At 57.0% G+C, this 16073-nt stretch overlaps 1 protein-coding gene and 1 pseudogene across 1 annotated transcript in view; both read right to left on the reverse strand.

The window, feature by feature from the left end:
• Nucleotides 1-387: 387 nt before the first annotated feature.
• Nucleotides 388-3935, reverse strand: LOC118629360 (annotated as a pseudogene).
• Nucleotides 3936-11247: 7312 nt separating this feature from the next.
• The window catches only part of LOC118629797 (aminopeptidase O (putative)), a 339962-nt gene continuing 335136 nt past the window's right edge, over nucleotides 11248-16073 (reverse strand). The window contains exons 17-18 of the mRNA XM_036261438.1: nucleotides 14608-14752; nucleotides 11248-11806 (exon numbers count right to left, since the gene is read on the reverse strand). Coding sequence (XP_036117331.1) covers nucleotides 14612-14752 — 141 coding nt within the window. The 3' untranslated portion in view covers nucleotides 11248-11806; nucleotides 14608-14611. The remainder of the gene's footprint in view (nucleotides 11807-14607; nucleotides 14753-16073) is intronic.

Below are 16073 nucleotides of genomic sequence, written 5' to 3' on the forward strand. Positions count from 1 at the left end.
TCCTACGCGTGATACCCCAAGTTCCACACTCCTGCACCTTCTGAGCGATGGGAAGCCCCTACGGCAGGGGGAACCTCACGGCGGTGTCTGAGCCTCTCGGAGGGATGGATCCGCCGCGGCAGCAGAAACAGCCCAGTGCAGAGCGGACGGGAGTCTATCAGGAGGGTAGTTAAAGCCCACGAATTCCTGGGCGGACAGCCAGCGGCAGGGCCCAAACCCTGCCCCAGAGTGGCCCGCGAGGACCCGCTGCCTCCACGGAAGCCTCGGCGGAGACCCCTCTGCGATCCCGGCTGTCTCCGCTGGCGCCCCCGACCTGAGGGCCCGGGACAGCGCAGGCTGTTCGCTTCTGGGAGGCTCCGGGACCGTGGACACCGCCCAGTGGATCTTTCACGACAAGAAGGGCTCAGAACCTGGAGAGCCGAAGAGGGTGAAAAAGGTCCACAACAGACGTGTCGTCTGCTCTGTAAGCCTCTAGAGCATCGGAGAGGCCAGGCCCGGGGCAGCCCGCAGGCTCACAGACCCTGTTCCCAGCAGGGCCGCCCTGCGCTCTCCCAGAGGGCCAGCCAGTCGTGACAGTCACACTTCCTGCTGCCATCGCCAGACGTCCCCTGGAGGACAGTGCCCCTGACCCCAGCGGAGAACCACCGGCCCAACTGACACAGCATCTGGATAAAATGCTGGCCTAGATGGGAATTAAGATTAGTAGGGTCTAATAAGATAACAACGTCATCTGATCCCACAATTCATCTGGAGAAATAAACATCAAAGAACAGCCAGGAGAGCTCCCAGACTGCTGGGCGGGAGGAGGCAGGGCCGTGTTCTGCAGCCCAGCTCAAGCAGCGTCCTGGCCCCTCCTGGGCTGGGCGGCTCCTGCTGGACCCGACCCCCTCCTGGTGGGCACCTGTGTCCTGTGTACCCTCTCATCTCCACGCAGAGGGCCACCCGCTCCTCCTGCCCAGAGGTCAGCTGGCCATCTGGGATGAACAGGCCCACAGCTGATCCCACCAGTGCCCCACATCCCCCAACCCAGCCTCCCATCGTTGCAGTGATTCAGGCCCATTCGGTAGTTGTGCTGGATCCCCTCTCCCCACGTGCAGTCCCTCAGGACACCCCTGAATCAGCATTTCTGTGCTCCCTCTCTGCATCGCCACCTGGCACCTGCCCTCTGCCTCGCCCCTCTGAGCGGTCAGCAATCCCTTCCCAGAGGGACCCATTCACACCACTGTTCAAAGCATTTCAAAAGCTCCCTTCTTCACTCAGTAAAACCCAACTTTCTTCAAATGGCTTTCAAGGCCCTACACAATCTGAACCCCCTTCTACCCTCTGACTTCATCTCCTAATATTCTCTACAACCCCTTTACCCTACCAGCTCCAGCCCCATGGGACCCCTGGTAGCTACTTGAACACTCCAGCCCCAGGGCCTTTGCATGAGCTTTGCTGACCCTAGTCCCCACAAGCACAGCCAGTTCCCACACCTGCTCACATGTTAGAGCCTCCATGAGCCCTCCCTGACCACCCCACTGACAGTACACCCCACTCTCCACCCATCACCCTACACTACCTCAGCTTTTGTCCTTAACACACAACACCTTCTAGACCCCATTTATGGGTTATACTTACTCTGATATATATTTTTGCAATTTTAATTAATTTATTTTTGTTACAGATGTTTGTCCCCCCCCCCCAATACCCTCCTCCCCATCCTACTGCCAATATTGTTGTCTGTGTCCATTGGTTAGGCATACATGCATAGAAGTTCTTTGGTGTATCAGGAAGTATTTCTTAAGTTCATCTGCATTGGGATTTAGTATTTTTCTTTTTCCGTTTTTGGTACATGCCCCTAGTGGGGGCCGAACGTAGGACTCTTTGGTCCGCAGGCTGACACTCCAACCGCTGAGCCACACCGGCCAGGGCTGGGATTTTAGTATTTGATGAAGGCATTTCCATCGAAAGGGAAGCAAGGGGGTGGGAAGTCAAGTTAGATATGTACTCTGAGATGAGAATAAGCGTGAAAAACAAAAGTCCTGTTCTCTTTCTTTACCCAGTATCGGGATCTGGAGGTCTGTTCCCTGGGGTTCAGAGGAGGCTCTCGCGGTTCTTCTTGGAAAGGGAGAGGGGCCAGGCCGGCAGGCAGGCTGCCTCCCCTCGGGGGAGGTGGTCTGTCACTGGGATACATAAAAATCAGTGTATAAAGTCAGAACTTCCCTATGTCCAACACTCAGAAAGAATGTTTTTTCCCCGTGGAACAAAAACTTTAATTGCCATTGCAAAAAACATCAATTTTTTTCATTGGTTTCAATAAGAATAGTAGCAAATATGCTCTAGAAACGGGAGGTAACTGGATGCAATGTCCTGGCAGCAGTGTAAGCGAACAGGCCTGAAGGACTGGCCGAGGCCAGCACCGGAGGAGGGCGGAAGCTCTGTCTGGGGAATCTTGGATGATATCCCGAGAAATATTACACTGTGCATAAAACCAAACTGAATTATTGTCACAAGTGTTACAAACTTTCACATGGTGAAAGTTTTTTTCTACATGCCCTTCAATTTCACAACCATACAGAAACTGGAGAGAGATTCATGCAGGATGTCTGACTCCTTGATGTAATGATGCATGTGACTCGGCTTAGTTACACGGTCATCGCTGCTGGGCTCTCTGCAGCGGCCAGGTGGTGGTTATGGGAAGCATGGCCCATATCAAACACAGATATCTGTCTGTGTTTCCTTTTTGTGTTTTTTCTTCATTTTTCTTAATAAACTCTGCTATTGTTGCTGCTGCTTAGTAAAACTGGTAAAAACAATGTAAACAGCCCTGGCCAGTTTGGCTCAGCGGTTAGAGTGTCAGCCTGCGGTCCAGAGAGACCCGGGTTCGGTTCTGCTAAGGGCGTGTACCTCGGTTGCAGTTTGTCCCCGGCCCTGGTTGGTCGTGCGGGAGGCGGCCACTCGATGTGTCCCTTCACGTCGATGTTTCTCTCTCTCTCTCTCTCTTCCTCTCTTTCCCTCCCACTAAAAAACAAACAAACAAAAAAAACCACAACAATGTAAACATAGCACTTGGGCAGCCAAGAAGGTGAGATCCTTCAGTCTTCCGGGTAGAAAAAGCACTGCGACACTTCGGTCTCTGCTTCAATCCCAGGGCGGTCACAATGTTGCTGGCTGGAAGACTTCCACACCTTTCCTGGTCCTCACAGGAGGACTGACTTAAGTTTGTTTTGAAGCTAATGTGAGAAAAGTCTGGTTTTGGAGTGATGTGAACAGTCCAGTAAGTTCCATCTGCTTCCATGCCATTCATCGAACCGACAAGGATTGAACACTGTGTCGTCAATGCAGAGAATCTGATATCAGGTCATGGACTCCACTGTCACGAGTGATGTCCTTTGCAGTGACATCACCTTTCATGTAGCACTGGTCCATGCTGCTGGGTCGAGCCCACTCATCAGCATTTCCAGGGTTGGATCTGGCTGGCGGAGTCCCCTACTCTGGGAAATCCCAAGTGTACAAGCACCAACGGTCAGAATCCATAAGTCCCACATGACATGCTGCTCCCTTTGGAAGTCGCATTAAGAAACTATTTCTTACTGGAGATTCTGGTGTGGGTGCCCTTGGAGGAGGCTTCATGAAATTCTTACGGGAGTAAGAGAAGCTGTGAACGGACTCAGGCCCACCCCCATCCCTAGCAGGTTTCAGCCAGAGGGCGGGGCCTCCTGTCTTCACAGTGAACCGCCTGGGAGACAAGCATGCCTCTCACCGCGAAAACGAGCGTCCTGCTTGTCTGTGTGTCACACGCATGACTGAGTATCGCACATCCCTCAAAACACGTCCCACTCCAATCTTGGGGTGGTGCGGAGATCCCCAGATCCTTGATATGCATCGGGGTGCTGCCTGGAGAACAACCTCCAGCAGCTTCTCTGTCCCTTCGGAAAATGTGCAACTTCCATCACCTGAGACTAGCGACAGAAAATCAAACCAGTTAAACTCTCTCCCGCCGCTGCTGCGGATTGTTTCAGCTGTTCCAGGTTCCTTTTTTTTTTTTTGCTATAATTTTATATTACCTGTTTTTTTAAAAGGAGTAATAAAAATTTCCCAGTTTTGGTGTGTGAGCGAAAGTTGAACGAGACACAGCTCAGTCTTGTAGCCGTTTCCCGTGAGAGCGGAGTGAGCGCTCGATCGGCGGCCACACTGGGGGCACCGACAAGGAACACCTCGTTCAGTTTGGGATTCCCACCTTATCTCAGTTTGCAGACTGTCACATGAACCCTGTCTTCGGATCTCAGGCTCCCCCTCCCCACACCCACGTGCCTGCCTGGGGGATGCTTCGAAGACTTCCCAGTCCTGGGGGGGGGGCTGGTCGTGGGGCGGGAGGGCCTGCAGCTCCCATGGGTCTGTGCTGCCTTCTGAGAATCCAGCGTTTCCAGCCCTCCTGGCCCTTCCCGTGCAAGGCGCAAAACCCGGAGACCCGAGGAGGGATAGAATGGATCACATAGACATAGAAAACAAAGTAACTAAAAGTGTAAATGCAAATAAACGGGAAAATACTTGCAACACAAGATAAAGAACTAATTTCCTGGCCGTTGCTCAATGGTTAGAGCATCGGCCGTGGACCAAAGAGTCGCAGGTTTGATTCTGGTCAAGGGCACGGACCTCAGTTGCGGTTGGTCCCCGGCCCTGGTCAGGTCGTGAGGAAGGAAGGCAACCAGTCGATGTGTCCCCCTCGCGTCGATGTTTCTCTCTCCCTTTCTCTCCTTCTCCCTCCCACTCGATCTGAAGATAAATAGAAAATAATCCTCAGGTGAGAAATTTAAAAATAAAAGGTAGTTCTCTAACTTCTAAAGTGCCGCTGTGAGTCGGTAAGAAAAGGCCGGCAGCACAGACTCGCAAAACTCGCACCGCGCTGGACACAGTTCAGGAGAAACCGGCCATTTGCATCTCAGGTTGGAAAAGACAAAAACAAGAACATTTAAAATGTTTACATCCTGGAAACGGGGGAAACAGAACCACCAGCAATGGCCCTTCTGGATTATCTCCACGAGAACGGAAAGCAGGGGCTCCGGTGTCTGTCCATCTGTTCACGGCAGCATCGCCACGGCCAGAGGTGAGCCGACGCACACAGTGGTCCACGCACAGCGGGAAGGGAACGCACGTGGACACAGGCTGCAACACGCGTGAGCCCCGAGGGCGTTTCGCTAAGCAAGCTGGTCACAAAAGACAAGTGCTGCCTAACTCCTCAGATGAAAGACCTAACAGTCGGAGTCACAGACAAGATGCTGGCGGTTGCCAGGTGGGGGTGCAGGGGGGGGGGGGGCTAGTGTTTCATGACGGCTCAGTTGGGGAAGGTGAAGTTCTGCAGATGGATGGTGAGTGGACTCACTGCCACGGAATGGACACTTGAAAATGGTTAAAGTGGTAAATGTCATGTCCATTTACCACAATAAAAATACTAAATAAAATTTAAAATATATACCTTTATCCCATAAAAAAAGTCCAGTTCTTCTCAGTGCTGGCCCCCTGCCGGTGGCCCCCACGCCGGTATGACAGCAGCGCTTACCCCTGGGGACGCGCCGCACAGCCGGGACTGGCAGCCGCTCCAAGGCGGCAGGGGCTGTGCGAAGTTACATCACCAACAGAATAAGGAGCACAGACCTTGCCTGATGGCTGACGCCAGGCCCTGTGGTGAGGGTTTTACCTGCAAGCATTTCACTCCCACCACCTGGCAAACCCGCCAGTTCACAGATGCGGAGCCGAAGCCGGGAGGTTTCACAGGTGCGCCTGTCAGGAAGGCCCTGAGCAGAGGCACCTGAGGGCTGCCGTGTGTCACTGTCACTCAGGTCCGTGACATTCGGACAGTAGAGCCATCGAAACAGAGGCCACGTCCCACTGTCTGTAGCTGTTCTGTTGTGTGCAACGATCAGTGTGTGTTCTGTCCGTCTGTGTGAAGCCGGCCCATGCTGGAGCCCAGCGTCCGTCTTCCCTGCTGTCCGCTAGCGGGTGGCTTTGGGGAAGGGCAGGGGACAGACTGTTTACATTGCCTTGCACATCTGATGTATGCAAAAAAATTGTAATGATCAGCAACGAAAGGAAGACTCCTGTCTGCCTGTTCCCGGAGCGGCCGTCTCGTGTCCTGAGGGCCGGTGGCCGAGCAGCTGTGCACCCGGCAGGCGTGCACTGTGCTCCCGGATCTCGGCGGTGTTCCTAGGTCACAGGACTTACGTTCTAGCACTGGACAGCGACTTTTCTGGGAAAAGGAGACTTACTTGCTGGTTATGGTTGGGTCCATGTAGCACAGCACAGAGGGAGGCTGGTCTGAGAGCGCCCCAGTCGAAGCCGACTGCGCCGTGGCCCAGCCTCCTGAGTGCAAGCCCCTCTAGCCTCTGCGATGGCTGAGACGAGGGAGGATGACTCTCCTCTGTCTCCAGGTCCGCAGTCCTTGACACGATGTATTAGAACAGGTAAAATCGTAAAGCTGCAGTTCCTCTCAAATTATGTCTTTTCTCTATGACCCCACGTAGACACTTGTACCCTATCAGCAAACACTAAGCCAGGCTCCTATTCATTCTGTTTCTTGCCCTGGCTGGTGTGGCTCAGTGGATTGAGCGCTGGCAGGAGGACCGAAGGTCAAGGGTTCGATTCCTGGTCAAGGACAGGTACCTGGGTTGCAGGTTCAATCCCTGGCCCCCGTCAGGGTGCATACGCAAGACAACCAATCAATGTGTCTCTCTCACATGGATGTTTCGCCTTCTCTGTCCTGCCCTCCCTTACACTCTCTCTCAAAATCAATGGAAAAAATATCCTCAGGTGAGAATTAACAAAGTCCTGAAGGCTTAAATCGTGGGGTCAGAAAGGGTCAGAATGTGGAGACCCGGCATGGGCTGCCTTTCAGGTGTTCGAGACTCCCCTCCAGCCTAAGGACCGCACTTCCGCTCCCCAGGCCTGTTCAGCCAGACCCCACGCGCAGACGGCTGGGGCAGAAGAACTCCCTGGGACCGGGGGCTCTGGGCAATGGCAGCACCTCCCACCCCACCCACAGGCAGGACCTGGGCTGAGGGGAGCTACAGGCAGGAGCAGCAGGAAGGCTCTGCTTCCCGGACAGAGCCACAGAGAGGCTGTCTGCAGTCCGCTTGAGACTCCTCCGGGGGCACCTGTAGGAGCCTGCATGTCTCCCACCCTCAGCTAGACCTAGTGGTTGTTGAAGTGCTAGCAGCCAGCACAGGCTGGGTGAGCCCAGGTGGAGGGCAGGGGGTGAGGGACTGGGGACAGGTCTTCGGAGCCATTTTCCTGTCTCCCACCCCAGTCTTTGGGGCTGAGAAGCCAAACCCCTGAATCTCTTATGTCAAAAGACACTTGGCAGGGACCAGATTAGGTTTATGGGAGCTGTCTGGAGAATATGGAAACGTGGTCAGAGGGCTTTATCTACACTTCTGCAGTCTGCCTTACTGCACATACGTGTGCACATGTACCCCCCCACACACACACACACACAGGTTTGGTTTCCCAGGCCCAGCCCCCAAGTGAGCTCCTCCTGCTGGGCCTCCGGAGGCCAGTTTGCCTCTGCTGTGCTGCCCACCCCCCAGGCAGCAGGCTCTGTGGCCAGTGCTGGTCCTGGGAACGGCAGTTTTATGGTTGCTTCCTTTGCCCCCAAGGCTCAACTCGTGGCCTCCGTCTCTTTCACACCCATTAGTCATGGGACTGTGACCTTCTTAGCAGATCCATCTCAGACAGCACCAAAAGGTGGGAAAAGATCTATAAAACATGGCCCTTGAATAGGCCCAAAAGGCCTGTCTTCCCTTCCACCTTGTAAACCTGGGAGGGCTGAGGTGACTGTCATCAGACAGTAGCCTGGGGGTTAAGAGTTCACGCCCTCCCCTCTGGGTACCGTCAGGTCGTCCTGTTCTAGGAGGCGCAGGCAGCCCTTCCAACCCCCAGCTCCCTCAGAATTCAGAGGCCCAGCCCGCCCAGCCGACCTTGGGCTGAGACCCCTCCAGGAAGTCCAGGCTCGGTCCGCCCCCCTCCGCCCCGTGTATGGAGGCCTTGCCGTGGCCGAGCCCTGCAGAGAGGGCTGCCCACCCTCTCTCTGCCCTTGGAGGTGATTCAAGTCAAGGTGCCCTGGGAGGGGTGCTCCAAGGGAATGTCTCACCCCAAAGCCACCTGCTGGCACAGTGCCCAGCACCCCCTGCCTTGACTTCTCGGGAATGAGGTGTAGCAGGGCAGGTCTGCCTTGGTGAAGCGGATGAAGTGCCGGGGGGGGGGGGGGTCCCCTCACGTCGCACTGCCCCTCCTCCCGGCGGCTCCCTCTGGGCTGAGGAGGTGGCTGGCCCAGAACGGAAAACTGGGAAGAAACTGGCTCTGGATCCCGTCACTTGGCTCTGCTTCCCACCAGCCCTGCGTGTAAGGTCTCTTCAGTGAGGCCGACTGGCCGGCTGATCCCTGTGAACAGACATCCTCTGTGGTTCCCCCGCCCCACCCAGGCCTCAGGGCCTTTGCTGAGCGGCCAGGGGTGGGGAGCAAGCCCCAGACTCCATCCCCAGGAACATCTGCCGGGCGCGTGAGCCCTGCTGGGCACTGGGAGGGCCGCTGAGGTGAGGGTGCAGCTCCCACTTCTGGCTCCTGCACCCTGGGCACTGGGTTCTGCCGTTAATGTGGGGTCTTTGTACCTTGTTTGGGATGGAGACTATTTCAATGTTTGGATTTGACATTTCAATAAAAATAAATGCCTTAAAACCCTTTAATCCAAATAGAGGCCAAGAGGGAGAACTGGACCATCTTCTCCTGCACGTCTTTCCATCTCCCCGCCTCCACTTCCTGCCCTGGTCCGGCCAGAGCTCCCCGCCTCCTGCCCTGGCTGCTGCCCAAAGCCCTGTGCGGGTGCTGGGCGCCCTGCACCCTCTCCTTCCTCAGCTCAGCCTGACCCCCGGGAAGCCAGGGGGGGCGCAGCAGGGGGCATCAGAGGCCGGCCCACTGGGGTGCGACCACAGGTTGACCGGCCCGCTTGCGGGGTCTGGCTGACCTGTTCCTCGAGGACAGGCTGCTGCCTGAGAGGTACAGCACTTGAACTTCCGGAGCCTGTTCCCCCAGGACAGCTGCTTGGCAATGAACCAATGAACTCAGAGGACAGGACTGCGCCTCACCCCTACTGTAAGCCTGCACCACCACCCCCCACACACACACAAAACTGCTGGGTTCTGTGCCTGAGCACCTGGCTGGGGTGGTGTCCCTGTCCCCAAGGGGTGGGGGTGGGGGGCTGGGGCATGTTACAGGAGCCTGTCATCTAACAGATTCCCCTCCTGGGCAGGGGCCACCGCAGCCCCTGTGGGAGGGTCGGTTCCTGCCTGATGGTCACTGCTGACACTGTTTCAGGGTCAAGTTCACGGACGGCTTAGGAAGCTGCGGTGATAGGCAGAGGGCTAGGGTTTGTTTTCACCAGACCAGGGACCGGTGGTGGACTGTGGGGCCCCCCGTCCCAGTTCCTCTGCTCAGAGGAAGCATCCCCTTGCTGGGAGGGAGGCTCAGCCCCGAGGCAGCTCGTGTCTTCACAGCTGCTCAGATGAGGTTGGAGACCCCACGTATGTTCTGGGGGCTACCTCAGGAAGGGTGCTAAGGAAATAAGTGTGCCCGACTCCCGTGCGGACAGGTCTTTGCGGCCTCCCCAGGGTCCCTAAGTGTAGTAGATGAAGTTCAAGGCCCAGGCCTTCGAAAGCAGGTAGGCCCTGGCCCCCACCTCGCCAGGCCCGACCCACAGCGAACTGGATCAGGAACTTGGGCTTCTCAAACCTCGGCTGAGTGACGTGAGCTTATTGCTGAATGAAAGGCCCACACCCTCAGAGGTGCTGAGAGGGGAGGAAAACTCCAAGCCCTGTGGACGTCATCTACCTCCTGCCTGTTACTTAATGTGACCTTGGGGAGAGAACTGTCGGGAAGGGCAGGCTTCCCTCACTGGCATCCCACATCCCGGTGCAGGCAGCCCCCTGTCCCTGGAGCCCCAACTCCTCTGCAGTCCCCGCCGGCCCAGCCTCTCGAGGGAGGTGCTCCACCAGCTGAGGAAGCACCCAGGGGGCACAACCAGTTTCTAACCTGGATCCTATCAGGTGGCAGGAGGTCTGCCAGTTACTAACATGGAGCCTTTTTATTTTAAATGGATGGAAACACTTTAAATGTTGAGTTCTAGTCTTAGATGTCTCCTTATTGACTGGCGGCCACTCTGGACTGCAGCGGCCTCAGCCAGGCTCCGGCCACAGGTCCCCGCACAGCACGCCCTCCGCGCCTCAGTCCACAGCCTCTCGGTGAAGGGCTAACGGGGCGTGGCTGGAGAGAGGACAGGAAGCCCACAGGCAGGCCCCCGCCGCCCCCATGGGCGGGACAACTGGCTCAGGCGCGGAGCCTGCGGGCAGCACTGGCCAACAACCCACAGGACCAGCCAAGACGTGGTGCCTGGGCTCTGATGGCTCTTCCCTGACTGCCTGCCACCCACTGGCCACAGCCCGGGCTTAGAACCAGTGGCCGGACTCAGAGGCCACTGGAGGGGACCGGCCGTATTTGTGCAAAATCCTGCATGTGGCCGTTCGGCTCAGCCCCAGTGGTTTCCAAAGGCGAGAGAGTGTGGCTTTAACTTTCTAGAAAAACACGGCCACACAAAGCCCTGGGCCCGCTGGCGCCCACACTGGGGTGCAGAGCTGCTTCTCCAGTGGGCACTGGGGGGTGCCGCGGGCCAGGGCACCTTCCTGCTCCACCTGAGAGCCCACCCGCCAGCCAGAAGGGAAAACATTTATTCGTCTTCACAAAAAGCCATGCTCGTCTTTATTTAAAAATCAGACTTGGGTCCTTCCACATGGCGCACAGCACACGGTCAGGCCAGGCACACGGGGGCCCCGGGCAGACCGGTCCAGGGTGAGTCACTGCTGGGCCCTCCCAGGGACCAAGAGCTTGGGGTGGAGGACGCTTCGTCCTGAACAGGCCAGACGCAGTCAGGTGGATGCAGCCAGAGCCAGGTGGAGCCGGCCAGGGTTCAAGCTGATTTTGGCCCCACCCAGCCCCTCCCTTCACAGGACAGCACCCACCCTGTGGCTTCTCCTGGTGCTTTAAACCATCCTGCCCTTTAGGTGGTGCTGGGAAGCTTAGTTTCTGGCTTTTCTTTAACTTCCAGCATCTGTGGGGAAGGGCAGGCGGGCAGAGCCCCGGCCATCCGTGCCTGGAGGAGAGGGGCCTCCGCTCACCGCCCGTCAGCTCCAGGCTGCCTTTGAACCACCTTTTTAAACACAGTACTAAGTTCAGAAGCAAACAGGAACACAACATATTAATCCATTATATTTTATTAGTAGTACATCTTAGATTCTTATCCTGTACTTTTACCAGAAGGCACTAAAATTCTGGGACATACGTGAATGATGGAAGTATCGATCAAAACAATTCGGCCATCTTTCTGAAATGACCCAGAGACCATCGCATGGTGCTCACTGGTCCGGCTCAGAGACTCCAACTTCCCACAAGCACAGAACCACCCAGGCAGCGTGTGCCCAGGGGACACAGCGTTGAGCCTTAGGTGTCTGCAGTCACCCGTGGGAAGACCTGCCTTAAGCTCAGACCCAGCCAGTGGGTGTGCTGAGGAGGTACCTGTGGGGGATACAAGCCCACGGGACGCCCTGAGGACAGGCCTCCCAGCTCTGCTCGGAGCGGCCTCTGGAGAAGCACCGAGACGTGGATGCCGGGGTCGGCTGCGGCTCCAGCAGCCCAGTCACCTGCCTTTGATGTCCGGGGTCACTGCAATCCTGGTCCCACCAGGCTACGAGCAGATTATGAGAAAGAATCTCTGTGATCTTTCCTGCAAAGAAACAGCAATAAAATTTATTGCCTGGTCCCAACAGAGGAATTCTTGTAAACGAGGACCTTTGTGTGCCTCCCTGCTGGAGGGCCTGCGCGCAGGCGGGGCCCGGCCGCCTCAGCCCTGAGCAGGGGTCCCGGCTCTGAAAGCCAGCGCTGGGGCTCTGAGGGAGCCTGCGGCAGGCCGTTCACCCTGCCGTCTCCGCTCCCGCGACAGGTGCGGAGCCCACTGCACTCCGCCCTGGGAGCTGTGACTCCATCAACGTCCACACCGCAGGGCCGCATACAGATGGCGCCACTGCTGCCGCTGGCTGGGTCCGGTGGCCGAGGGAGCGCGTCTTCCGAGCCGCCCCAGCTCCTGCGCCTCTGGGCACTTACGGACAGGAAGGCTTTTTGCTCGAGGGCTCGACTCCTGTTCCTGCTGAACTGAGCCAGTGTGTGAAATGAGAACTGATATCAGCTCAGTAGGCACCGGAGGGCGGGCCCAGTCGACAGCCGGAGAAGCAGTGCCTGCTGGGAGCTGCCCGGGCGTCCGCGGCTGGAGGACAGACACCTAGGCTGCAAATACAAGAGAGTCACGGTGCTGGGGGAAGGGCAGGGTCTGGGGGGCAGCCCGACGCACATGCAATCAATCAACCGCTGACAGTCCTAACTCGACTACTGTGACGCATTTGGCTGTAGTTTTTTATAAGAATAACTTTTGTAGCTTTCAATACATTTGACCTTCCAGAGAGATGTCTAATTAGTGGCGTTAAGGGCCCTGCACGGTACAGTCCTTGCATTCACGGCAGGAAGCGCGTCCTCGGCGAGCAGGTCTCTCCAGAACTGTGCTCGCACCCTGCTGACCGCGGCCCCAGCGGCTCCAACTTAACTGTCCCCATCTCACCTTCTCTTCAGGTGCAGAACTTAGCCACTGTGAACAAAGCGGAAACCAGTCACTGTTCACCAATCAGCTAAGCTCTGCACCTCGTCAGAGAGGTCTTCAGCTGGGCACAAGGGGAGGGCCGAGCGCGTCGTCTTCGTTCCGGAGCAGAGCTACAGACGGTCTGCTCTCCAGCTGCAGAGAGAGAGTGACTCTGGCTCTGGACAGCAGCCAAGGTCGTGGCTGCGTGGTAATCCCTGGCAATGTGATTTTAATCTTAAGTCACAAATCAGCATGCCAGGAACCCAAGCAGCCAGAGCACTCCGGAGCCGCCGTGCCCGCCTGCCGGGCCCACCGCACACGCCGGTCCGCGACACGAGGCCCCGGCCTCACCTCCGGGCCAGGCCTGCCTTGCCGCCCACTGGGCTTTATTTCTTGGGTGTTCATTTACTTGTCCTAGAGGACTAACTTTTTTAATCAAAAGGACTCAGAGGTGCCCATAAAATGAATGCCAGTGCGCTTTCGGAACATGACCTGGGAAGCACACCAACCGGCCTGGCAGAGCTGGTGGGACAGAGGCTGTCCCTCCTGTGCCCTTGGGCAGATTCTAGTGCCCCGGGGTGTCCACGACTGGAGGGCATGGCACTGGCAGTAACTAAGAAGGCGGGCAGAGCGAGGGCCTGCGTGTGACCCCGTTCATCTGGAGGGGAGGCAAGGGCACTGTCAGAGAGGAGGCGAGAGCACAGCAGACCCCTCGCCTGCTCGGGGCGAACACTCAGGACGAAGAGCGTGAGCGCGGCCACTGCGGCTCCACGCTGCGAACACGGGACGAGGAGGAGCGGTCTGCCCAGGTGGTTCACACTCTTCAAGAAACAAACTCTCCGTGGAATTAAACATCGAGAGAGAAATATGACTTATACTGATCACTATACGAGGTTGGCAACAGGATCACTGGGCACCGTCCTGTTTCGTGAAGCGGCCCCTGCACACGGCTCTCACCCCCAGAGGCCCCGGCTCTGCGCTGCTCCCGCTGCCCGTCCCGCAAACGGGGCCTGGACTCTCCTGGACAGTGAGATTGCACCTCAACATTTCTTCTCGCCTCAGAATTAGATTTCTTTCCAGAAAGACCCATACTGGAAAGAAATGGCTTTCTTGAAACGGAAGCAAACTAAAGTCCAATAATGGGTTAAGAAGACCAGCATAAAATATTAAACAGTCATTAAAGTTATACTTATCAAGAAGCTACATAACATAAAAAGTGATTGAGATACACTTTAAAATACAACATTAGACATTCCCTGTTACAGCAGGTACAGCCATGAAGAGAAACGGAGGAGACACAGAAGTGACGACTGTTGGAAGCAATGCACTCACGACCCCGGTTCTACTTCAAAACCTGACACGCGGCTGCCAGACCGCTTTCGGTGCAGACACCCACCCCTACACCTAACCCGTCGGACCAAGTCCAGGCCCCCTGCCAGCCTCCTCCGGTCAGGCGGGGACCACGTGAGCGGCTAGAAGTTCTTACACCACCCAGGAGGAGGGACCACCGCATGCAGCTCAGGAGTGGGGTCACAGGTGACGCACCCGTCAACCCTCACGCTGGGGACCAGGGGCCAGCACTCCCGCTGGGCTTCCCAGTCCACCACCTAACCCTGCTCGAGTGCTCCTCCCCACCTTGTCCCACAGGTCCCCACAGGTCCCCACAGGTCCCCACGGCGTCGGAGAGGTGCTCTGCTGGAGCAAGCTCAGCCCGCTGGTGCCCACGCGGAGGAGCCGGGCAGCCCCAGGCCTCAGGCCCCCAGGCGCCGAGCTGCAGCAGAGCACTGGCCCTGGGTGCTCGAGGCTCACTACTTTGGTTATCATTTACTTAGCCTTCTTAGGAAAGAACAATCTCTGGTTAGAAACAAACGATGGGGAAAGGAGGGGGAGAGAATTACCTCTTTAAAACAACATCTCGGCCACCACCTGGGCTGAGCACCTGTCCATCTGCTCCCGGGTCAGCGCGAAGCAGCTGCGGGCCAGCTGCTGCTGCCTGGCGTCCTCACTCACCATCAGCTCCCCGTACAGGTAGACGCCCATGGCCTGGGGGGCAGAGGGCAGAGCATGAGGGCGAGAAAGCATCCCCACCTCGGTCTGCGCCACCACCGTGCGTCCAGGGATCGCAAGGCCTGGAGAGAAGACGGGGGCAGCTCTACTTCAGGAACCCCGTCTTCAACCCCGTTCTCTCCTTTTCACCGAAGCCCCAGGGAACTGTCAGCTATCGGCTCCGTCAGAGGAACCGTGGGATCTATGACTGATGCAGAGTGAGGACGGTGAGCGCTTCTCCAGCGAGTCTGTCAGGAACCTCTGGACGGGACAGCCTGCGCAGTGACCGGAGCGCAGAGCTGCCGTGTGCCCGTCGCAGAGACAGCCTCTGTCCCAGGAAAGCGCGCCCTCGGCACTGCCGGGAGGAAGACCAGGTCACGCCGGTCACACACGGCCAGACCGCCTGCTGCTCCGGCGCAGCCACCCCAGGCCCTCGGCCACGACAAACACTGGCCTTCTGTTTGGACACAGACTCCCATCTGCAGTTCTGAAAACAGCCAGCGATGCTCAGGAGACCAGGGGACCCCTGGTTCTGCCGTCTCCCTCGTTCCCAGCTTAGTTATGCCCTCGATTACCTTCTGTTGGAGCAAATTAAAAGAAGCATCTCATAGACAAGCACAAGACAAAAACTTGGTCTAGTCAGAGGTTCAAAAATTCTTTCCCGAAAAGGCTGCAATATGGTAATCCTTATTTGGAAAAGTTCATGGTTCTAAGTATACTGCAGTTAACTTGGGTTTCCAACTAGACCTTAATTTTCTCTTGCACTTTGCCTTCCTTATACTCCACCCCGTGTTTCCAAACACCTCCTGCTCCACTGTGCAAATGTGACATTTCTCTGTACAAAGTCATGCATTCTTCTCTGTGGGAATAACAAGCCCTTCCTCGCTGGCAGCCCCCGCACGCAGGCCCTCTCAAAAGTCCGTTTGTCTGCCCCGCCCCCGCCCCCCGCCAGGCTGCCAGGCTCCATCCCGGCAGCCCCGCCCGCAGGACACTCTCAGCACAGGGGCCAAGCCCACAGGACGAGCCGCAGCTGACTTCCAGCAGCAGACAGAACCCGTGGTACATGTTCTGCCACCGGCAGCCACACCAGGACAAGTGTGGGTGGGTGTGGAGGCGGCAAGGAGACATCCCCAAACACAGTCATGCACACATGTCCCGGCAGGCTCCTAGGAAGACGACCACCTTCCCCTGGTGAACAGCGAGGAAGTCCCTCAGCACAGGGTGTGGCCTGCTGGCAGGTGCAGGCAGCCCAGACTGGCCCAGCCTCTCTGAGCTCTGTCCCACCTGCTCACATACTGTGAATGAGGGCCGAGGGGAC

Source organism: Molossus molossus, unplaced genomic scaffold, assembly GCF_014108415.1.
Source record: "Molossus molossus isolate mMolMol1 unplaced genomic scaffold, mMolMol1.p scaffold_m16_p_14, whole genome shotgun sequence".
Taxonomy (NCBI): Eukaryota; Metazoa; Chordata; class Mammalia; order Chiroptera; family Molossidae; genus Molossus; species Molossus molossus.